The 24949-nt window shown below is 45.3% G+C and overlaps 1 protein-coding gene across 1 annotated transcript in view; it reads left to right on the top strand.

The window, feature by feature from the left end:
* The window catches only part of LOC135908708 (uncharacterized), an 834911-nt gene that overhangs the window by 397630 nt on the left and 412332 nt on the right, over positions 1-24949 (top strand). The window contains exons 13-14 of the mRNA XM_070536550.1: positions 9556-9662; positions 15023-15061. Coding sequence (XP_070392651.1) covers positions 9556-9662; positions 15023-15061 — 146 coding nt within the window. The remainder of the gene's footprint in view (positions 1-9555; positions 9663-15022; positions 15062-24949) is intronic.

Raw genomic sequence — 24949 nt, forward strand, 5'->3', positions numbered from 1 at the left:
TTATTGACGTGTCGGCCAGGGTTCTGATTCTGAGGAAGGCCGAAACGTCAATAAACCGCTTCATACGCGCGTCTACTTCACTGTTTATATATATATATATATATATATATATATTGTGAGAGAAAGAGGAAGAGAGCATGAAGCTATACACAAGGATATGTTTACAAGGCAAGCCACACACCGCTGCAGCACTGCTAGGGCTAGCGCGTGCCCACCAGATAGCCGCACCGTCTTCGTCGTCATCGTCCAGGCACCGGTCACGGGATCACCGCCTGTGCGAACTTATATATTTATTTTTATTTATTTTGTGATACTGCCAATCCCATCAGGGATTTTTACAGGAGTGGGTGAGAAGGGTCTGTAGACATTCTAGTACAGACATTTACATAAGAATACAAAAGGGTACTTAGTAAGTGTAGAGGTTCATGGACTTATGTTAACAGCAATAAGTTTGGCAAGAACATAACGCACAAAGCGCTTATTTCAATTACATATGATGTTTTGCAAAGAGGAAAAAATGAAGAAAAGAAGGATAAGCATATGGGACATACGATCGAGAGCATCATCCATCATTTCACATCAGAGATTTCCAAAAACATTTGGCAGTTAATACAATGATAAAGGAAATGTTGATAACATCACTTAGCCATGGGTTACAGTACTGTTGAGCCAACAAATTCAACAAATTTGTCAACAGTGGGCTGTGCGACTACAGTCTGGGCTAAAGCATTCCAATCCCGAACAACTCGCGGGAAGAACGAAAAGCTAAATGTGTTGTTAGCGCAAGAATATTCTTGGAGTGTATTGTGACGCTCATGGCGGGTTTCTCTGGATGTGTTATAGGCAATCTAGGTGCTAGAATCCACATGACGCTTATTATGCAGGATGAGATACAAAAATTTGAGTCGATACGGCATCGCACCACTGCTTAGCGTGTGAAGGCCGATGTCGGATAGCATCTGAGTAGGCGAGTCGGTGTGCGGAAATCGGGTACAGATAAACCGCGCGGCTTTTCGCTGGACAGCCTGAAGAGTAGCGATTTGATTTTGGGCAAATGGAAACCACGCCACGTTCACATATTCAAAGGCAGGACGTATGATTGTAACATAGGCCAAGAGCTTCGCTTCTTTTGTAGAGTATCGCATGGCCCATTTTATGAACATAAGCTTTCGCATCGCTTTGCTTGCTACGTGCTCTACATGAGCCGACCTTACTAAGTGTGATGATATGATAACGACCAAGTACTTGTACTGAGTGACAGTGGTAAATACAGTATTATCACAGCCGTATGTAAAAGTAAGTGTGGATTTCTTTTTTGTTACTGACATTGAAACTGTTTTATCGAAGTTGACGGCTTTTTGCCAGTTTTCACACCATTGGACTATTCAAGAAAAAACCCTTGTTAGGACTAATTTGATCTTGCCGGTTTAGTACTTCTCTATACTGGATGCAGTCTTCTGCAAATAACCTAATCTTGGATTCAATCTGATTAGTTGTGTCATTTATTAACAAAAGAAACAGGATAGGGGCCAAAACGGAACCCTGGGGTACACCAGAAAGTACTGGTGCAGTTTCATAAGCGTGGGAGCCTAACTGAACAAACTGGCGGCGGTCAGATAAGTAATTGCTAATCCAGCGAAAAATTGGCCCATATCCTAGTATATGTTTCAGCTTTAGAAGTAGTTTAGCATGGCAGACACGATCAAAGGCATTGGAGAAGTCTAGGTAAATTACATCGATTTGTTTCTGGTCATAAATTGCTTTCGCGAAATCATGTAGTATTTCAACGAGTTGGGTAATGGTAGACAGACCAAACCTGAAGCCATGTTGGCATGGACGGAGGACATTGTTTGCCTCAATGAACTCTTTAACGGATTTTAAGATATGTTCCAAGATTTTACACATGTACATGGGGGAGAAATAGGCGTATAATTTGACTGGCAAGAAATATTGCCTGATTTACAGACGCGCACTATTTCAGCAATTTTCCATTCTGCTGGGATATATTGTTCGGAGATTGGTTTCTTGTATATAAGGCATAAGTTTTTGCTTACATGCTCGGCATAACGTTTCAGGAAACAGTTGGGAATTCCGTCAGGACCATCGTACTTTTTATCGTCTACGTTTAATAATAGTGTGAACACGCCTTCTTCAGTTACGACTGGAGCGCTCAGTGTCTCCTTGTGCTTTATATTTTCTGGCCTGTAAGCATGCGTAATGCCATTGTCGGGGGCAAATACCGGATGGAAGAATGTGTTAAACGGTTCCGCTTGTTTCTTTTCTTCTGTCGGTGATAACGGTTTTGTACGGTTATCGTTGTGCCTGACATAACGCCAGAATTTCTGGGGGAGTCTTGGATAAAATTGCTAAGCGTTGTACTGCAGAAGCGCTGTTTTCCTACCTTTGTTGCTTCCTTGAGTAGTCTGTTCAACGACTTTATTTTTTGGCAGAAGTCTGTAACTGGGCATAATTTGTTAGATTTCCGCAACCTTTTTTTTATTTACAAATACTGCTGTCTCAGTTTCTGAGACATAGCAGGAGTGAGTACAGAATAATAACAAAAAAAAATACAATTTCAAGTACTTTTAACAAAATTCACCAGAATACTAGAAAACATTACCAGAATACATAATTACGCAATTCTTTTTCAAAATCCTCAGTACCGAGTCTGCGCAGAGACCCATCAAGTTTATTCCATAAATCCACCGTCCGTGGAAAGAAGGAAAACTTAAAAGAATCAATATTCGACCTGAAGGGCACAATGTTCAGGGGATCAGATCGTCGAGTACAGCGTGCAGAAGCTGCAACAAAAGAAATCGGCGCCACAACACTCAAGCCGGTGTGAACTATCTTATGAAAAAGGATAACGAGTTCAGAATTACGCCGATGTTCGAGAGATTGCAACGTTAAAACGTGTGCATGCGAAGTAGGCGAGAATTGCCGGTCATAGCGACAAAAAATGAACCTGATTGCTTTTTTTGGACAGATTCTAACATAGCTATGTCGTGTTTGAGGTGAGGTGACCAAACAACCGATGCATATTCTAGTATGGGCCTGACGAAAGTTTTGTACGCAGTAAATTTGCATTCTCTTGTTGCGTTGCTTAACGTGCGCTGGAGATACCAAAGTTTACGACGAGCCTTATTGCAGATTATTTCAACATGCTTGCGCCATTTTAAATTTGACGCTAGAGTTACACCGAGGTACTTAAACTCCGTAACATGTATTATACCGACCCCGTCATTAGTATAAGTAAAAGAAAGGGGCTGTTTCTTGTTTGAAAAGGTCATTGCTACAGTCTTCTTGAAGTTAATAGACATTTGCCAGGTTTCACTCCAGTTACAAAACAAGGAAAAAACGTTTTTTAGCGCAACCTGATCATGAGCATCAGAGATGGTGTTGTAGATTACGCAGTCGTCTGCATACATTCTAAGTTTAACTTGAGTATCGCCAATGATTTCTGCTACGTCATTTATGAAAATAATGAACAAAAGCGGCCCCAGCACCGAGGCTTGCGGCACGGTGCTTTTTATTATACGTTTCAAATGAATTACGCCGCGTGTAATCCATGGGTTGTGCTTATTGGTGTTTTTTTTTGTATTTGTGGGACGCCTTGCCTCAAGCAGTGAATAACATGTGCTTTGAACAGCAACCAAATTTCGTCGATGTTGGCCGAGCCCTTTCAGATTAGCTTGTTAAAGTCCTATTACTCGTGGGCAAGGTAGGTCATAATGGCGTCATCGTCTGCTTTGTTAATGCGTACATGTGCTTTCAAATGTTACGTTGCCAGATTCGGTTTGGAATGGTGAACGTGCAAAAAGCATGTGATGATCCGATAATCCTTCAAGAATATCGACTTTGTTATCTTCTTTGGAAAAGAAATCACTTATGAAAATAAGGTCTAAAATGGAGCTTGAAGTGCCCTGGACACGGGTAGGATTGGATGCTATTTGGGTCAGGTTAAAGGTAAACACAAAACTCATCAAGGTATTGTTTGTTACATTGGATGAGCTCAGAGAGTCCCAGTTATTATCTGGAAGATTAAAGTCTCCTCCCACTATTATGGCATTCCCCAGCATGTGTTGATATATGTACTCTAGAAACTGCTCGAGATACGAGACTTTGGCTTGGGGTGGTCTGTAGACGGCGCCAGCATAGAAGTGGGTCTGGCCCAGCTGAATTCTACACCAGACCGCCTCCACACCAGGAACATCTGGCATCACTGAGTAATTTATGCGTGTGCGTATGAGCAAAGCAACACCACCAACTCTAGTTGTTCTGTCTTTTAGGACAATGGAGTAGCCCGGAGGGGCCACTTCATGGTTTGCGACGTCAGCGTGCAGCCATGTCTCAGTCACACAGATAATATCAGGTTCAAGAGCGATCAGAATCGCCTCTAGCTGTGAGGTTTTGTTCAAAAGGCTGCCTGCATTAACACTGAGAGCAACTAGGGCCGACGGCGGTTTCGAGTTCGCGTGGCTGGTCCGCTGTGCATGCTTTCGTTTTTTGCAACTTCCACTATGTCTTTCGCTTGATCATCCCAGGTGTACAGGCGATTACAAATTTTGACTTTATCGTAGCACAAAAAAAAACTTTTTCTTTCTGGTCTCGATGTACTTTCGTTCTTTCCCATAGCTTCTTTCTAATTTGTCTTACTGCAGGCGAATAATCCTTACTAATTTAACATTCAGTTCCTTTTAGCTTTCTGCAATTGCTAAGTATGTTAGGTTTATCCCGGTAGTCAAATAACTTCAAATTGACAGGTCTGTGCTTGGGATTAGCAATGGTTTATTTTCGCCCAAGATGATGGATTCTTTTGATGCCAGCCGTTTTTATTCCTATCGTACCTTCAAAGATTGTTTCCTCAACAGCATCGAGCAGATCTTGGTGGCTTTCGTTTTCGAGTTCCTTAACACCATATACGACAAGATTAGACCTGCGGTCTCTGTTATCTAATTCATCGATGTAGTCAAGGACAGTAGTAGGTGACCGAGATTGTCAACCCTTTCTCCTCATTCGAAGATCTGCTGTTCCATTTTGCCTATTTTTTCCAGCTTTTTATCTATCGCTCCAAGTTTTTGATTGGTCACTAGTTTTTCATTATCCCGGCCACGGCGGCCGCATTTCGATGGGGGCGAAATGCGAAAACACCCGTGTACTTAGATTTAGGTGCACGTTAAAGAACCCTAGGTGGTCGAAATTTCCGGAGTCCTCCACTACGGCGTGCCTCATAATCAGAAAGTGGTTTTGGCACGTAAAACCCCATAATTTACTATTTTAGTTTTTCATTCTTTATATCTTCGATATCTTTTGCAATCATTTTGAGCTGCTCTTCAATCGGAATGTCTCTGGGCCCAGGATTAGTCTCGACGTCCCCTGCCAGCAACAGGCGAGAGATCATAGAATCGCTCAAGCAAAGCGTGTGGGCACAGCAGCAAAACCAGACAAACATTGCTGCTACGAAAGGATTTGACCGATGCATCTGAGCACTGATTACCGCCAGACGGCCGTCGTCTAAGGAAGCGCCGCGGGTAAATATCTGCATATATGGGGTAGCGACAACGCTCCCAGGCGCCAGCCGATCATGGTACTGCGCTGCGGCAGCACCTTGACTCTTCACATAGTAACGGTTTTTAAACAGCAGTAGTGAGCACCCGGAGTGACCTAGCTGGAGACCCCAATGCAAGTGGTGCCCCACAGCAATAGTTCCAAGAGCATCTGCTTTTTACTGCTTTGCTGTAACTTTGTGAATAATGCGGCAACCAGAAGTATGCTGCAGTTCTTTTATGGATGCAAATGCTTTTTTTTTTCAGCAGCGAGCACCAAACACGTCAAAAGGGTGCTCCAGACCACCCTGTGTTAAGTGGCGCCACCGTCATATATAGTTCAAAAAATGGCTGCTTCCCATTGACTCACCAATGATAAGGCAGGCACAGAAGTTGTATAGGAGGCTATGATATATACACTTATACGTGCGTACACATCCAGGGCTCCAGTCAGGAGGGATTCATTCTATGACAAAGGCGAGTCCCCTGCCTATATGGGAAAATAATTAGGTTCTGAGGTTTTACATGCCAAAACTATGATCTGAATATGAGGCACGCCATAGTGAGGAACTCTAGATTAATGTTGACTACCTGAGGATTTTTAACGTGCCCCTATTTCAGGGTGCAGGGAGATTTTGCATTTCGCTCCCATCGGTCCAACGACACCAAGCCGCTAAGCCAAATCGGTGGGTGCCATGTTGTAGACAATAACATTGTTTCGTACGTGCGTCCAAATGACGCTATAAGTGCCTGTATGTCTACATACATACATACATACATACATACATACATACATACATACATACATACATACATACATACATACATACATGCATGCACACATACATACATACATACATACATACATACATACATACATACATACATACATACATACATACATACATACATACATACATACATACATACATACATACATACATACATACATACATACATACATACATACATACATACATACATACATACATACATACATACATACATACATACATACATACATACATACATACATACATACATACATACATACATACATACATACATACATACATACATACATACATACATACATACATACATACATACATACATACATACATACATACATACATACATACATATATGGATGTGACCAGCATTCCACACTTCACACACACATACATTTTGTAACACGTCTTGTGCTAACGCACTAATAGCGTAAGCTCAATCACTATGACAGGCACGATGGACACACGTTCTCACTCCGAACTTGTACACCGTCTTCACGTTCTACGATATGAAATAGCCGTTTACACTTTTGCACTTATAAATTTTTTACAGGGAAAGCTGTATATGACTAACCTTCCGTTGTTTTTTCTGCGTCCTGCAACAGAAATGGACTTCGAGTTTTTTAACACATGCACAATGAGTTTCATTCCTTTCTTTGCGTGTAATCACGTGCGGGTGCAGTGCAGCGGCGCAGATACCAAAAGGCGGAACAAATGAGAACGCTCACCGTGAAAAATAGCATGGCGCCAAGGTTATCACAGTATATAAGCAGGAGAGGTATCGGCGCTATAAAGAGCTACTTTATCGATGGGACGGACACGTATAGTCCATGCACCCGAAGAACAATATGCATATGAGGAGCGCCGGAGGGAACAGCAACGAGAATTCAAACCACGATGGCGTGACACGACCACCCACGAAGAACGTTCCCGCGATGCTGAACGAAAACGACAATCGCCAGCCCAAGCAACCGTTCCACTCTCTGAAGAAGGAATGGCAGCGACAGCACTTTGCTTTAAGTTTGAGACCTTTGATTGGCGTCAGCTTTCGCGGCCATTTCGTCTTCACATAGTGGAATGATCGTAATTTTTTTTCACCGTAGTGTACCTTTTGTAGGTGCTGACCATGATTATATTGATCATGATGAAGATGACGCAAACATTTTTTTGGCTTCCTTATTTGTAATGAAAGCACATATATTGACACAAGATTTAAAATTACGACGCCAGCCGCCTCCTGCGTCCGTCAAGTTGTTTACTGCTACCTGCGAAAGATAGCGGCAATGGAGCGGGTAACACGGGCTGGCAAGGCACGCGCAATCGGAGCAACGTGTCATCAGCGCGGGACACGAGGGAAGAAGACGAGGTGCGGGTCTCTTGCGAAAAGGCCAAGGCTACTATCAGCGGCCCAGTGCTTCCCCTTCTTCCAACGATTGGCTTTATCACGTCGGCCAGGTTCAGAAGATACATCTTTTTAACATCTCAATCGAACCTCAAATCATCCTTGGAACTACGCCACTTACAATTCCCTTGGAGCAGGAAGTTTTGCAAAACAAGACAAACGGAAGTTACATTAACGAGACTACGTTGTCGAGTCCCATCTCTAAATTTTTACATGCACCGATCTGGTCTGGCAACATCCCCATTGTGCCATTTTTGCAATGCATTAGAGACGATTGAGCACTACCTACTGGAATGCCGGCGTTTTTCCACCATGAGGAAAATGAGTTTAGAAATTACAGTGCGACAGCTTGGCCTGCCGTTGAACACTCCGGTACTGCTGTCTTTCGGAGCGTCTGAGCTTGGGCACTCACACAGGAATGTGTGCTTCACCTTAGAAAAATTTATTATTGAATCAAACCGATTTCATTGATGACCGTATTATTATATTCATTCCTCCTCTATTGCCTCATTGATATATTATAGACAATTATTTTTCCCTCTACGTAGCATGACAATCTACTGAACCGTTTCGATTTTCCTTCGCGTAAATTCACGTAACAAAATTTCAGATTTTTACCTCCATTTTCTGAACACATAAGCAAAGTCTGCCCGACTCTTGGCCGATCCCCGCGAGTGGGTAAGCGCCACACTCATCAAGGACATCATCATCATCATCATGACTGTGGACGTCCTAATGAGGCTCACGTTTAGCTGTTTGTCGGGCACAAGCTCGCCCAAGGTAAAGTGTTTAAAGCACCGCCACTCAACTGTGCGTTACAATATGCAAATCAAACACAATGCTGGTATCTTTATGATGCAACGCGGTGATTTAAATGAGACTTCGACGCAGACAATTTCGTTTACTTTCATAATGTGCTAACTGTAATCTAATGCAATGTTGATGTTTATCCGCCGCAAATGTTGCAACTTTTCGTTTGGAATTTTTCATGTTGTCATGTGTCGCCTCTTCCGTCCTACCAGCGCATACCCACTTAAGAGGAATGGCTAAATATGAGCAAGCAATGAGTGGCACATATCGAATCACTAAATAAAGAAATCAGGTAAATAAAATATCTTATTCGTTATTTATAATACAATATTCAAATAAGAGGACGGTGGGCTTTAGAGGTAACTGTGAGACGATAGTATACGTTCCAGTTTAATGTATATTTAGTTGGTGGTGGCGTTGTTGTTTTTGCTACGAACGACAGGAGGTACGTTGAGTTGCATTGCTTTGACAGTCACCATACAGTGGGTATAAGAGCACGTTCATTGGTACTTGCATTTGGTGCACGTGTGCACATTGTACACATATTAGCAAATGTATTCGTCGACATACTGGCCTACCCAGCAGCCACGCCAAAGCAGGGGGGGGGGGGGGGTAGGCAAGGAAAGCTTTGCTTAATTACTGTGTTGCGGCGGCCACATTCTTCTTGATGAGCCAGCAACCACGATATACCAAACCACATAAATATGGTGTTTCTACGAGGATTGGTTGGTGCCTATCGGTGAGTAACATGTAGACGTCTCGATGCAGTGAAAACAACGTTATATTTTCTGCTTTTTCCACCGCCATGCCAAAATAACCATCCCAATTTCTTACAACAGTTCATCATTACGTTAAGCTTCGCACAAACACAGAGAAGGTGCGCCACTGAATATACCTTGGCGATAGTATGCCTCCCTGTGGTTGCGTTCACTATTTACGTACAGTCGCAACGTTACGTTTTATCACTGCACAGCTTCAACGTTTTAATATAGTTTTATGCATCTAGTTTTCAGTTCCTCGTGGTTTCGTGGTAACTACGGCATCCTACAAGCTTCTAGCCTCGGCTGTACAGTTCCAAGTTCTTGTACAGCAAATAGAACGGGCGAGAGTCAGGTGGGTTATTTATTTTTGCTGCGTGGAACCACTAAACTCTAACTACTTATTATAATTGTTTGTTGTTTTAGACTTTATGTAATCCCTTGACGATGCTACGCTGTAACAAATGCCTGAAAATTTTCTTTGCAATGTAAAAAAAATGAAGTAACTTTGCCGTGGAATGTTACGTTAGGCAGCAACTGCTACGGTATTTCATGTCTAAATGCAACAGCATCCATACGCACATATTAGAAGTGCAAAAAGTCAAAGGCCTTAATGCTTTTTTGCAGCAGAATCTACGAAAGCAGAAAGGGACACGAACGGCACAGGCGCTAACGTACAGCTAACTTTTAATGCTAGATGCCGTGAATATATGCAGAAAAACATGCAAAAAAGGACGGCAAAGAACTAGTCATTTCTTCGTACTAACATTTGGGCGTTAGTAAGCGCTTGTTGCCAGCTGTCCTGAAGAAAATTTATTTCTTTGGCAGCTAACAAAAGAAATTATGAGCTGACGCATTTATAAGCACCACTACTCATCACTGGAGCTGCCACAATCACGCGCGTGCAACGACCTTTGTCTCTAAAAAAAACTGAAGTGTTGTCAATATACGGAGTACACTCACAGTCTCAGCAATGTAGCCCTCGGTGTCCCTGTGCTCCTTTTGTCACATTCCTGTTGGGCTCCTTCAACCGTTCGTTTGGGCATCTTTTTGTCTGGCCTACGTGCGTTCTGCCACACGATAGTGGTATTCGATAGACAACACATTCACATGTAAAGAATTATTTCCTGTGCTGTACATCGCACCCATTCTTTTGTCTTTCCGTGGTGACGGGATTCTGCACAACTTGGCAAATTTGTCCGGCGCTGACATGACAAATTTCATGCCTGTATTTTCCCTAATCTCTTTGAGAAGATGAGACGTTGTGTGCAGATATGGAATCACGGGCACCTTCTTTCGATCAGGCTCTACATTTCAATGCACATGATTAGTCAGGCGTACTAGCTACGACTTGCGCGAAACTTCAACTATCATGTGTTTCGGATAACCTGTTGAAGCTGGGCATTGCATATGTATTACGAAGCTTTCGTTTATACGATGCACGCACAACTTCTAAAGTACATTATGCAGGCACATCTCAGCGACTCCCCTTCTCATGAGATTTCTATGTGCCCACAGAAAAGGTAAAGGGGTTTCTTGCTCCGCGGCTCGTATAGCTAGCAGACATGGCCTAGGGAAAAAGTAGCTTTAGGTCGAGAAACCATAGCATGTGATTTTCAGGCACCTCGCGCGTGATTTGCATATGCTGGAGGCGCCTTTCCATTGTGCGGACAACGTTCGTCACGTCATTGACGAAATGCTTTTGGTCTCTGCAAATCAACACAAAGAAATCATCCACAAACAGGAAAATTCTTATGATCTTGGAAAGAACAGCTCTTCATTTAGCTTTCTGTCAAGAGAAGACCAATACAGGTCGCCGAGCATGGGCGCTATGCAGGAACCCAAGCACACTCCCGCTTTCTGCAGGAACACCTGACGACACCATCGCACATAGGTGGACGTCATGTACACCCGGTGACAAAATATTGTGGAGCACGAGATCTGAGAAAAAGCTGAATGTCTCCTCAACCTCAAAACGCAGTCTGGTTTATGCATTTCACACCTCGCCTGGAATTTGCCGATGACATTGCCGTATAAAGTTTTGCTGGCTACAAGCTACAGGCTGCTCGGGTAGTTCTGCTAGCTACTGCTATGGCTGTTCGGCGCCTACAATTCATCCGCTTCCCCCTATTTAGCTTGCGGTGGCTGGTCGAAAATAGCAGCACCATGCAAAGGAACTTTAGCAATGCTGCTATAACGCATCCTCAGCAAAGAACAGTTGCCAGAGTGGTGTCGTAATTCTGCCGAAAGGCCTCGATAACGTTATACGGCTACACAAAAAGAATTATCATACGGAAATAAACCAATGCTCGCCGGCAGGTGTGAGTAGTCAGTGGCAGAGCGATCTGGGGGTAGCCATGTTTTATTCATTTTGGAACGAGTAGTTTCCGGCTAGCCAGAAAAAAAAACATTTTTCTCGGCATATTAATGCACCTTTAACGAGTAGACGTCCCTTTGACACTGTGACTTTCATCAATATGTGACGTCACGTGACTGATAGGTGAAGTGGGCGCAGTCCGAAACCTTTTCAACAGTAGCAGAGGACTAATGGCGAAAAGGCGTCGAATCGGAAATAATGGAGGTTCTTTTATTTGGTGTAATCTGGCATAATCAGCGAGCACACGTCATATCAGATGGGGAGCTATCGTCATTTTGGGGACGTCGCGCGACATACAGGCGAAGAGGGGGTGACCTAATTTTTTTTTTTACCAGTCAAGGAGGGTTGATTGCAGAATGAGAGTCAAAAAGATTGGAATACATTATGTTCTAGCACCCTAGAGTGGAGAAATTCAGCTGCTCACTCAAGTCTTTTGCTCTACCCTTTACAGGATTCAGGTTAACTTTGGCACACTTATCCAACGCCGATTCAATAGCATCACACTCTTTCTCGCGGAGTAGTTCATTAGAAAAAAAACACCGAATCCGCCTATTTTATAAGCAGGCACAACGCATAGCTTGTTTTCCTTTAAGTAGGAGGCTACTCCCGTTACTCGTATCCAAGTGCTATCTATTTCATGTCGCAACAGAGCATCCACACGTTCAGAAGCACAGCGAGCCTTCCAGAAATCGGAAGCAATACCGAAAATCCGGCTTCCATGGAAAGCAAGCATAGCCTTCGTGGCTTGGACTCCGTTGCTCATTTTCGACCGTGACTTCAAATGTGCCGAACAAATCCTGGGAGAAAAAGGTCTTCCGCTGTATGAACGACACCTCCCGTCCGCGGTGACTTTCTGGCTTCATTCGGGCGAAGATGGAATGAAACCAGAATAAGCGCCACAAGATTTCAGTCATACCATTTGTTAGGCACCGAAATACTCTATCCATCTTTTTTTTCTTCCTGTGCGATGGACCAGGTTGACTATGCGCATGGTTGTAAAGCAAGACACGGCAAAAGCTACCTTGTAGCTTCAAATTTGACGGGATAATTTTCCAGATCATATTTCCATGGCTGACGGCTTGAATTCAAAAACAAGAGCTGAGACACATAGAGAGACCATTTTCACAGGCAGGCAATATGTGATGGTGAGGGCGCGACATATGGCGATAGCGATCAAAGAGATATGAGGGCTGGATTACAGGTGACGTGAGCGACCTGCGCAGCACACGCAGCAGTCACGGCGTAAACTGGTGGAGCTGCTCCACAGGAAACCATCTCTTTGCGTCGTTTCCACAATAAGGAACTGAAATATCTGCCCATCAGTGAGAGCAAGCTGCAGCTTGTGTTTCTCTCTGCACAGCGGTCTGCGAAGCCCGATGTTGCCTGGTTACAGCCGTGCGCGTAGCTCTGCGATTTGCTTCTTCAGCAGCGGTTCGTACCTTGCGAGGTGGCGCCATAACCTAAACGGAAGAGTAAACACAGGTATCGAGGCCTGGGCAATGCACGTCACATTCCTTGACACCAGTCACAGTATGATGCAAAGGCTACATGTCGTGACACTTGGTGGAATACAGCAGAACTGCAATGCGAAATTTGCACGTTGTGGGGGTCTCACCTGTGTTCTTGGCACAGAGGAACGACATCACAGTAGTGCAAGCAATGACAAGGGCATTTATTGCCACTTTCATAGATTGCCTCCTAGTGGAGTTGCTATCCACGAAATATGCCGATGGGCACGCGACAAATCCACGAAGTCCGACTCACCGCGACCGGATAGCGAGCGAATATGTTCGCTCCATGCTGGACACTAACGCCTGGTCGATCGCGCGTATGGTCATGCGAACGGTGGAGCGTTAGAGCGATCGGGTTCGTCCGTTCCGGTATATGGCCTCGCAAGACGGACTCGCAGGAGCATGCATTGGCGCCCTCGCGGAACGTCCGCACCACTGGCCGAGCCGTAGCCTAAGAGCAAGAGGCTGTCGCGCCCGGCAAACCCCGCCGTTAGGTGGCGCTAGCAGGTCAACACTCACGCCATCTCTCGTAATGCGCAGCAACCAGACTGACCGCCACCGGTACTACGCAGAGAATCCGGACGACAGGAGACGCGAGAAATGCTGGGAAAACGACAATTGCAGGAGACGCGTGAGTGTCACGCATCCCCACAGCGTTCCCTATACTACGCGGCGCGCATCTCAGATCGCGTGCAAAGGGACACGATGCGATGCAACTGCTACATAGCGTGCCACCTCGTGCAAGAATATGCAGCTGGAATTCACACAAAGTGAGCATGCATCGACTCGCATCGCGTTACTCCTCGCACCTTAGGACGCTTGTATAGGGCATGTTTCCGCTTCAGCTAAGAAGCGCTGGCGTGGCGCAGTGGTTGAGTAGCTGACGCAAGGGGTTCGATCCCGGCGGGAACTAGGCACTTTTTTTTTCATTCCTGGCAGCATTGGCGACGGACACCGGCGGTGACGGCGGACAACATCGCCAGCCGAAACGGCTATTTGATGGAGCCCATAACAGCTTACGCTGTAAAGGTCGGAATGGCTGCTACGGCAGGATAAGGAAAGTAGCATCATCGCGGAGCAGTTACTAAAATAGCATAGTCTTTGCTTTAAGAACATCTAGGTCACATAAAATTGCGGTTGCAGTGAAGACATTCAATCGGATTGTTTTACTGTTCGGGCAAATATGTGCGTATCTCGAATGTTGTCTTGTGGAATAATGGCGTAAGCTTCTACAATTTACGCTAGACAGGTATAGTGCAAGCCTGTAGTAAAAAATGTTATTGGCCACATCGAATGGCAACGTCGGGCTAGGCCCACAAGTTTCACCTATACACCCTGGAAAAAGTTGGGCTAGTGTAAATTCACATATTTAGGGCATTTTCAGAACTTCGGGAAAAAAGGAAACAACCAGGAACAAGAAAAGAAAATTAAACCAGAAGGACGCTGGCTTCCTGTCATGTGGCCTATATTCTTTCTTCTAATTTTTTTTGACGCTAAATCAATATATAGCCTCCTCCTCATTGCTGGCGTTTAGAGGCCAAAGAAAGAGGTCAACGAGTGTGCCTCCCACATGCCACCGCCTCGGCTCGTGAAGTGAAATAAAAAAAAACGCATGAGCTGTTAGTGGGTGGCTGGGGTTACGCGCGTGCTCTGGTTTTTGAAGCAGCTTCTGAAGACTCGATTAATAGCAGTCACAGGGTGCTTACTAGCAATGTCTTCTGCAGTGGGCGGTGATTGTCGTTTTATTGATTCTCAGTGCAGTGAAGTCTCGTTAGCCTAACAGTCGTGTCTTCGTGTTTTTAACCTAATGTTCTTTCGCTGTTTCAGGAATGTCAGAGCGTCCGTCCTGAAAAATGTCTGCCACAAGTAAGTCATAGTCATTTTTAATAGAAAAGCATGCATGGTCACGGGATATTAGCTCGGAACAAAATGTTCGCCTCTTCGTATAAGTAGTACAAAACAAGTAAAATATTTCTTCATGGCAGAATCAAAATACCTATTCAATCCAGATGGCTATGAATGGAGAAAACATTTTCTTTTATGCATTTTCACTAATTAGTGTGTCTTTTCTGCTATAAGAATGTGTACTTCCCTGTTGCAATCTTAAGCCGCAGCGTTGTAGCTGTCACGATTTGTTTGTGTCCAGGTGAAATGCACCAAAAGAGCATTTTACTAAATGTGTTTTTAACAATGTTGCTACGTTCATTAAATATTTATTTCCTCCCATAAGTTGTGTGCCGTGTGCCCACGCACACACCACACAGCTTATGTTAACAACTTATGTTAGCCTTTTAAGCGTGTGTCGTACTAGGTTTCTAGACTATTTACTTGAGTTCTCTTGGAGCATATTTAAGCTGTCTGCATCGGTTGAAGCGATTTTAACTTAGTTATCCAGCCGGCTTAGAGGCTCATTGTAGGGCAGTGGTTCTTAACCACTGTCTTAAATTTTGTTCTGCTATATGACTCTCAGCATTTTTCATGAATGCCAATATTACTTTCCTAAAGTAATTAACTTGCTGTAATTATATTTCGCTGTTGTCCTCCATGTTGTGGCGCCATAGAACATTTAAAAGCAGAAAAGCGATTTGTAAGGTGCTACTTTAAACTTAAGGGGAACATGGCAGGTCAGTCTGCAGAGCTTTCCTCCTATCTGTAATGGCTGACTGTACAAATTAATAATATGTGTACACTAAAACTCGCTATATCTTACTGTTACAATTTTCCTAGCAATCAGCGTTATTTGCCTGTTGGTCCATTGTTACGTATTTGAGGCATTTTGCTGCTTTTTGTAAAGTCGAACACTTTTGAGTGCTTGGGGAGAACGCCCAGGATTGTATGACGGTCACTTTGGCTAGGGGACTTGCTCATCATTTGTAGAAGTGAATCTTCTGAACCTGGAGAATCTAGGTGTATATTCTAGCATGTAGTAGCAATAAGCGCAACCACCGTCACACAGATTATGCGGGTTTGAATACAGTACAGCACCATGAGGCAACACTGCAGGCTCCATTGAACTGTTTATTGTCCACATACTCGCGCGTCCTTCAACTACAGACACCATGCAATGGGGAACTAAAATACTCTTTTCACCCCAGTTAAAATACATCGGTTCCAGCGGGACATCCCACATGGCAAGGTGATTACTAGAACCATTTACTGGAACGCATATAGCAGAAAATGCAGGAACTACCATGTCCTTGGAGACAACAAAGATTCATTCATGACAGGATGAATATTCCCAGGTGGCAGATAGGAAACCACCATGGGCGCAAGGTACCTACTTCTTAAGCGAACAGTTGTCCCACATTCCTGCAAAATATCGATTCGCAAAATAACGTCATGTGCAGATCGTCTAATAACCGCCAATTCTGTGTGAAACACTTCGCCGCACGAACACACGTCTGCAGTACAGACTCCGACAGGACTCGAGGCACGACCGCTCACGCCGTGGAATTAACACTCATCACAGATATTGTGGCGTCGTTATCAGGAAGTGCCATAGTAGGTACGCCATTAAGTACACGAACTTTGTTCTTCAGCATAAGCACTGACGGGGTCTATCTGTCAATAGAGCTTGCTATCTTGCGGTCTCACCCGCATCGTCCGCATCGTCTAGATTTCAGGGGGTGCTGACTGCGTGCGTCGCCGCGGCGCTGGGGATCGTGGAGCACGGGCAGCGGGTGGAGGCGTTAAGCTTCGATGAGTGGCTGGCGAGTGGTAGCGTAAACCAGCAAGCGTGCCTGGTGACAGTAGCTTACAGAAAGCGCGGTTGAAGGGTTGCAAAGACATGAGCAAGGGCTCACGCTGGTATGAAGGGCGGTAGTTGCAAAAGCGCGAGATGTGACCCACGACGCCCCAGCTGTAGCACCCCGGAAGTGGTTGAGACACCTGCGGCAGCTCGCCGTAACCAGACCTCTCAGAAGGCACTGTATCGTAGCATCGCTCTTTTTGGGTACGGTAGCCAGCCGAAATTCGTTGCGAAAAACGCGATGAGCGAAAACGGCGTTCGAAATTAAAGGGTGGTCGATATGAGTACTCAGATTGCAGTGTTCCTTGCTATTCATCAACGACATCTGCTGCGTTCACTGATGGCTGTCATGGAGCCGGGGATGCTGGTGTTGGCGTGCCTTCTCTTTCTCTTGCATAGCCTTAATAAAAGCCACCGGGGCTATGAGAGAGTTGCTGACAGCGAAGCATTTCTTCTCTTATAATCTGCCTTATTGTCGATGAGAGGTCAGTAGACGACATTGTGTTCCCACTGGCCACTAATGGGACGTTCGACAGAATGCCAAATTTCGAACCTATCCGTGGCATCTTCAGCGATTCAAACGTGCGACAGTGCTGCATTACCTCACACTTTGAGTTCAGATTCTCTTTGCAAATCAGGAAATAGTGCCCGTGTTCGGCTATCCCCTTAAGAACATGTCCAACGTTGTCCTCTTCAGGCATCCTGGGGTTTACTGCCTTGCAAAACTTCAAAATTTCTTCTATATATGTGGAAGCTGTGACCTCTGAGCTGGCTTCTTCGCGTTAGAATCATCGAAACACTTCTCAACAAAAGTCAACATTCCTCAACAAAACGATCCCAAGTTGTGAGCATGTTCTTTAGGTTTTCATATCCTTTGAGAGCGGTGTCAGCAAAAATACAACAGGACTCAGCTGCACTACCGAGTACCAGCCGTTGCTTCTGCGGACCCGTTTGTAGTTCTTAAGCCACTCATCGACGTCTTTTCCTCAGGTGCCGCCGAAGCTCCCCGGCACATGACGGTTGCATGGAAATGAATCCGTACGAGTAGCGCCTGCCCCCAACGCATCAATTCTCTGAACTTGCGACATCATCTCGATCGACGAAGACGGAAACCCGCAAGGCGCCGGCTGCGGCGAAGTACAGAGAATAGAGCTTCCGTCATTGGGATCTTCTTAATCTTGCCCCACACCTTCCACCAATCTGCACGGACTCCGGAGAGGGTTAAGGGGGCACAAAGGCACAAAGACTGGAAGTTGTAGAAGCAGGGTCGTCCTCCTCTATCTCGTGTTCCACTTTTGGTGATCCTTTGTAACGCCATTTATCCATCTAGAGAGAGAGAGACATTTATTTACAGAAAGGCAGAGAGGTCGGCCTAAGCTATAACTTGCTCTGGCCTGCTACTCTACACTGGAGAAAAGGGACAGGGAGGGAAAGGGCTCATTAATAATGATGATGGTGGTATAAGGAAGAGATGCGTATATACAAACTCACAGCGATGTAGCATCTCTAACGCCGTGCGTCCAGCCCAGTGGCTTGGAGAAGAGCTACACCGGCACTTGTTATCAGGGCTACGCTGTTTGCACTAGGCCAAGGACCTAAAAGAAAATCGTCTCATAGGGGCCTCTTAAGGTTCATTGAAATGGAAGAGACCAGGTTCTATCGTTCTTGCGCGTGCGCGGGAGAAACGCAAAATTTGTGATCAAGTGTTTCTGGCACTTCACAGTATTCACAGTTTGGGCTAGCATCATTGGCACCTATCATATGTCTATAACGGTTGGTGAATGTGACACCAAAGAGAATTCAGCGCACCATGCTCATTTGGCTTTTTTTGTGCTTGTGAGGCATACTAAATTCAATTTCTTGGTCCCATTTGTGTACTCGTTTGTGATCTGGTTGGGTCCAGTGTTAGAACGTGCGGTTGGGTATCACGCGACTAAGTAAGGCGTTTGTACCTGTTCGTGCGAACCGAATGCGCACTTCAGAAGCATTATTTAAAGCAATTCTCGCTTCAGCGTCTGCCTGTCCGTAGCCTATCACTCCACAGTGTGAAGGTATCTACTGAAAGGTGAAATTGTGGCATTTCTAGTTGCGTGGTCGAGATGCTCTGTAATTTCTATAGCCATGGAATAATGCCGGCCCCGTCTTAGGACACAGTCAATCGTTTGAAGAGCTAGCTTCCAATCGCAGAATATCGTCTAGGCGCGACGACGCTCCTCTGAGAGAAATCAAAGTGCCTCCCGGATAGCAACAAATTCTGCGCCAGTTGATGTTGATCCATGGCCTAGTTTAAACCGCCGAGCGATGACCATATGTGGAATGACGAAGGCTGCAGTGGACGCATATGGTGTGGCAGAGCCATCGGAATACACGTGTACAGTACATCCGTACCCTCAGAAATGTCCAACAGGGTAAGTTGCTTGAGGCCAATAGATATAAGGGATGACTTTTTAGTAATTCCAGGAATATGCAATGTAAATAAAGGTTTAGGCATAACCCACGGGGGTATTCTCGGAATAAAGGCGGGAGAAAATCTTGATGGTAGAACACTCTGATGACGAGATATACTCCTTCAGAAGCTGGAACCTGGGTGGGTGGTAGGGATCGATGACAGAGGACGGTGCCTGTCTCGTGTCAACACTCAATGGTACATTCGGAGAGGCTCGCAGAGCAAGCATACCCCAATGGGACAAGCACGAGCTTCGGCTATTGTACCATTGGTTGACGTGAATCGTGGAAGACCTAAAAATGTGCGCGATGCTTGAGCTCCAATGCTCTCGAGCGCCTGCACACAGTTAAGCCCCATGCTTGAGAGCGCCGGCATGATGTACCGTATATACCCTACGAATTGTGCTTGGTACAATTGGAGTAATGACGACTTCGACGGGCCCCATCCTGTTTCTACAACAACACGAAAGACGTGAACAAAACTTTTCAGCTTTGACTTCAGTGCGGCGACGTGTCTTGACCAAGACAATACCCGGTCTATCACTAAGCCAAGCAATCTGTGCTGTGTAACCGTAGGTATCGCTACTCCGTTAACGATTATCGGATACCTGGGCATTTGTTTTCGCGTGAATGCAATCACAGAACATCGTTTTGTTGAGAGCTGGGTGCCTTGATGCTCCAGATGCTTAGCTGTGATTGTCACCGCACGTTGAAGCCTAGCACGCATTTGGGGATGGTGGCTCCCGATACCCTTTTGCATATGTCATCCGCATATGTGATAATCTTCACCGTGTTAGGAAGTTCAGACGCAAGGCTTTTCAATGCAACATTGAAAAGAGTTGAACTGAGAACTCCTCCTAGTGGAACACTTCGACGGAGATTGTACTGTCTGGTGTCGCCATCACTTATCGACATATACACCGTCTGGCCACTGAGGTAGCTAACAATCCATGCATATAGCCGGCCACAGACGCATAAATCTCCCAGTGCATAAAGAATTGCATAATGGAGTACGTTGTCGTATGCACCCTTAATGTCCAGAAAAAGAGCTCCAACTAACTGACGGCGACTTCTTTCCTGTTCAACAGCGGAGACCAAGTTGTTAGCGCCGTCAATAGAAGAACGGCCTCTTCTAAATGCGTGCATAAACTAAGGAAAGCAATTATTTCTCTCTAAAAACCATTCCAGCCTTGACAAGACCATTCTTTCTATTACTGTGCTGACGGAACTGGCCAAGGCGATCGGTCTGTAGGAGTTAAGCTCGTTAGGGCACTTCCCCGGTTTGAGCAGCACTACAACGCGACTGCATTTCCAACTATCTGGATCATTTACTGTCTCTCACGTCGTATTATAAAAAGATGGATGAAGGCGTCATGATTGTGAGCCAAGATGGCAGAGTGCAGCGTAAGTGATTCCGTCTGGTCCTGGTTCCGGTGAGCGTCAACAAACTGAAATTGCAGCGTCAAGCTCTTGCATCGTAAATGTACTTCGAGTTGCTCATTAGTTGACGGGGCGCGATGGTGACAAGGACTGAAGTCACTCCATTTGATACGTCCACAATGAGTTTACACTAGTACTCTGCTATCTACAATTAGGCCCGGCGTTGATGTAGAGCCACCGCAAGGAATGGGTTTCTTTGTTGAGGACTAGCCTGGAGACTTCGTATGACTCGCCACTTCTCTGCAATAAGTGACAAGAAAACTGGGGGACGTCGTCCTCTGCAATGGGGGACCCAAACTCCGCCCAGTAATTGGGTCCTCAAGCACCAGTTCGTTATGCCGCCGGCGGGGTCCCGATTGAGTCATCTGATGGCTCCTCTACTGAAGATATGGGTTCGCACAGTGATTTGACCTTGGTGTCAAGTCGACATCTGAAGAGACAGATACGAAGAACATCACCGACCAGTCATCAGGCAACGAAAAAGGCAAGTGGCAAGGAGTAATACAATACTGCATACGTTCTAACAACTACAACAGGCAACCTCAACTCACTGCACAGGCAGACCCTGTCGGAATATTTCGAACGAACTACCCATGGTCAAGTAGAAGAAATACGTATAAACGCTTGAAAGAATATCCTCTCGGTGGAAGTCAGTACACCGGGAATACTGAAAACTCTGAAAAATGTCACTCAGTTGGGAAGCATCACTGTTCACGCATTCCCCACATACGCCAAGGAAGCGACGACAGGTGTCATCTACGACGTGTACATTGGTATTACAGACACTGACCTGACGAAACTACTATCACCATCGGCTCCTGCTCTCAGCTTTCACCATTTTGGACGATCCCGATGTTTAAAATTACTGTTGCAGTCGGAAACATTGCTAACACAAGTCAAGGTTGGGTATGTGAGGTATTCGGTAAGTTCTTACGTGCCGAGGCTTTTACAATGTCACAAGTGTATGAAAGTTGCTCATGTCAGGGCAGTTCGCAAGGGTGCAGCAACACGCAAACGATGTGCTGGACCTCACGGAGACAGCAATCGCCTCATCCCTACGAAGTGAACAAATTGTTCTGGTGCCCACAACGCAACGTCAAAAAAGAGCCCAAACATCAGGAATAAGTTGGGTATTCTGAAGGAGATGGTTAAAGATCATTCCACCCACAGGGAAGCGGCAAGGGCTATCCGCCACCGCAGACGCCATTCACGACATCAACATGAACCGGACCGCATCCCTCTTTGCGTAGAAGGATGGAAAGCTGAAGTGTAGCTTCCACCCCCTACTCGTCTGAGTAATGAAGAAGCACGTGCCTCAATGCGTTTGTATTCTACGAAAGTACAAGGTGACTCATCATCGGCCCCAAACCATCAAGGCCTGCGGGAACGCCCTGATGCGCTACTCCTACACGCACGGAAGAGAATGAAAAGGTGGATAATATTGACGTCACGAGTATGTTGCAAAATTTGGCGCCATGCGCAGGATCCTTTCCGGCCTAAATAACGCGGCTGACAAGGCTTCCATGCAGCTACTTGAAGTTTTGAAACCACTTCTAGTAGTTCTTCACTAAGCGAGTATGGCGGGGATGTTTGAAGAACGGATGCGTCAATCACTTGTTACGCAATGGAATGCTCTAGGCCTACGTGGCCATTTGTCGGATTTTCGACAGCGGGTATTTAGGTACCGATTTCCAGTTATTGTTTTCTGTGAACCTAGTATGGATTCTTCTTTTTGTATTTCTGGATATGCCCAGGTATGCAGGGGCGTAGCCAGGGGGGGGGGGGGGGGGGCTTATGGGGCTTCAGCCCCCCCCGAAATTTTTTCGTGCTGTCCATGCACCGCCGACCAAAGTGACCTCCGGCGCCGGAAATCACTCTGGATTTTGTCTAGAATGTCTTTTTGACGCTCGAAAAGACATTTAACCGCGACGATTGCAAACTCGGGCTGGAATTCGTGGCAACGCCCATACACCGGAAGTCACATAACGCCAAGCAGTCCCATCCGAGCACAAAGTTTCGAGGGCGCTTTGATGGTGAGCGGGCTCGCCGCGGCATCTCACTGACGACTCGTATCTCACTGAGGCCACGGAATCTGTGGAGCGTATGGATATCAATTGCGAAACTTTATGTGTATAAATCTCATAAGCTCTTGATGTGAAAGGTGCATTGACATTTCCAAAGTTGTGCTTTAGATTTTCAATTGCGGAACTTTGTGGGTTTAAGGTTGTTATAAACATTTGACGCCAAATGTCTATTGACTTTTCTAAAGTCTTACATCGGAACATACAACGAGACAAGCCAAATCAACACACTAGCAGACGAGTTGACAAACAGGCAGCGAGGTCCAATGAGACGAAGCGTTGGGGTGGTTCATTTGTGCCGTCATGTCACATAAAAAAATATAAACATTTTTTTTAACCTATGCCAGAACATCCATGTCAAGACACTCAAGCCAGCCAAAGTAAATACGTTCTTATTTATTTTTTCTACTTTGACTTTTATTCGCGAGGACACATTGAGCCTCTTCGATTTTTTTTGTTCTTGCTACCCTAACCGCGGGCTGCCAGAGCCAACCAGAGCGCATACGTTTTTCTCGTATGGCCCCGACCACCGTGCGGTACACTTTGGTGCGCGTTCGGTTTGCTCTGGCCGACTGGATTTTCACCGGACAGAGTTTTGGACGTTTGCTGGCTAGCAGACGAGAAAAAAAAACAATGGTCGCTCGCCGCCATCATTGTGGGGACTCGAAGGATTGCACCGCATTCCTTGAGCGGAACCTTTCCGGAAAGTCTTCTTTCGCCGCTGTAGGATACTGAGCAGTATGCGTATGGTTCTCAGTGGACCAAGCGTCTCATGTTTTCTTCGGTATTCCTTCCGTAGCCCCATTAGGTGCCCGAAGTAGGCATTAGATTCTGGCCAAGATACTTTCCTATGCGTTTCTCTTTCCTTTCGGTGCCTCCGCCTCACAGAAAAAAAAAATACATTGTTGCGGCGCAGCGAATTGTCGCATGGTGAAAGTTCGATTTTGATACTCCTTTTGCGGAAAGTAATGGGCGACGGGACGCTTCAGTTGCCGGATACGTTTATTATATTATTGCGAAAGCAATTATATGGACACTCCAGGCGCGTTCTTGCCATCGCCCTCATGTTTCGTGTAAAGTCCAAGGATGATAACATCGTGACCACGCGCTGCATGCTGTATGTGCGAGTGAAAGCGTAGGAGGGGAGGTGGAATGGGTGAGCCGACGATGGTGGCTCAGTCTTGTGTGCGCAAAGGAGAAAAGCGGGGAGCAAGCGCGCCGCCTTCCGTCGCGCGCAATACATCGGGGGGAGTGGATGGAATGGAGGCGGAATCTAGGATTCTGTGAATCTATGATTGTGCGACATGTTTATTTGCCTTGTTTGACGCATTATATACAGTTACTTCTTTATTACAGTATTATGTACGCATTATACAGTTATTACAGTTATACTGTATTAGACTCATTATATACCGTTAACTTATACAGTTACATAGATAGACTCATTGGAGACTTATACGTATACTTAAATATCTTGTTGCGAGGTTTTGTGTATACATGCAGTGAACTTTGTTTCCAGTGACACTTTTTTGTCCTTTATCAAGCAGTATTTTCGCATTTGCATATCGCATTGTATCTTTGCATTTCTAATGTACGAGGGCGAGTCAAATGAAAGTGAGCCTACCCTAACCGCGCAATAATGGTTCGGTTCATTATCTGCGAGGCATGTGTGTAGGAGAACGGCATGTCTTATTTACAAAAGTGACACGCAGGTGTGAAGATAAATGTTCTTTAATGCTCTCATACACTGGGTTGAATATGGTTGCATCACATAATGGACACTGCAAAAGTTGAACAACTCGGTGTCGCGAAGTTTTTGATAGCTGAAGGTGTTTCCAAAACAGAAATTAATCACCATATGACTGCCGTGTACGTTGAACACTGCATTTCATAGACCACTGTGAATCGTTGGAGCAAACGGTTCAAAGGACGTTGCAAAGACATTCCAAGACCGGGCCAAAACCATCGTGCAATCACCCCCCATACAATTTCAAAGGTTCATGAGCTGCTGAAACAAGAACGGAGGATAAGCATCGATGA

This window comes from Dermacentor albipictus, chromosome 3 (genome assembly GCF_038994185.2).
Source record: "Dermacentor albipictus isolate Rhodes 1998 colony chromosome 3, USDA_Dalb.pri_finalv2, whole genome shotgun sequence".
NCBI lineage: Eukaryota > Metazoa > Arthropoda > Arachnida > Ixodida > Ixodidae > Dermacentor > Dermacentor albipictus.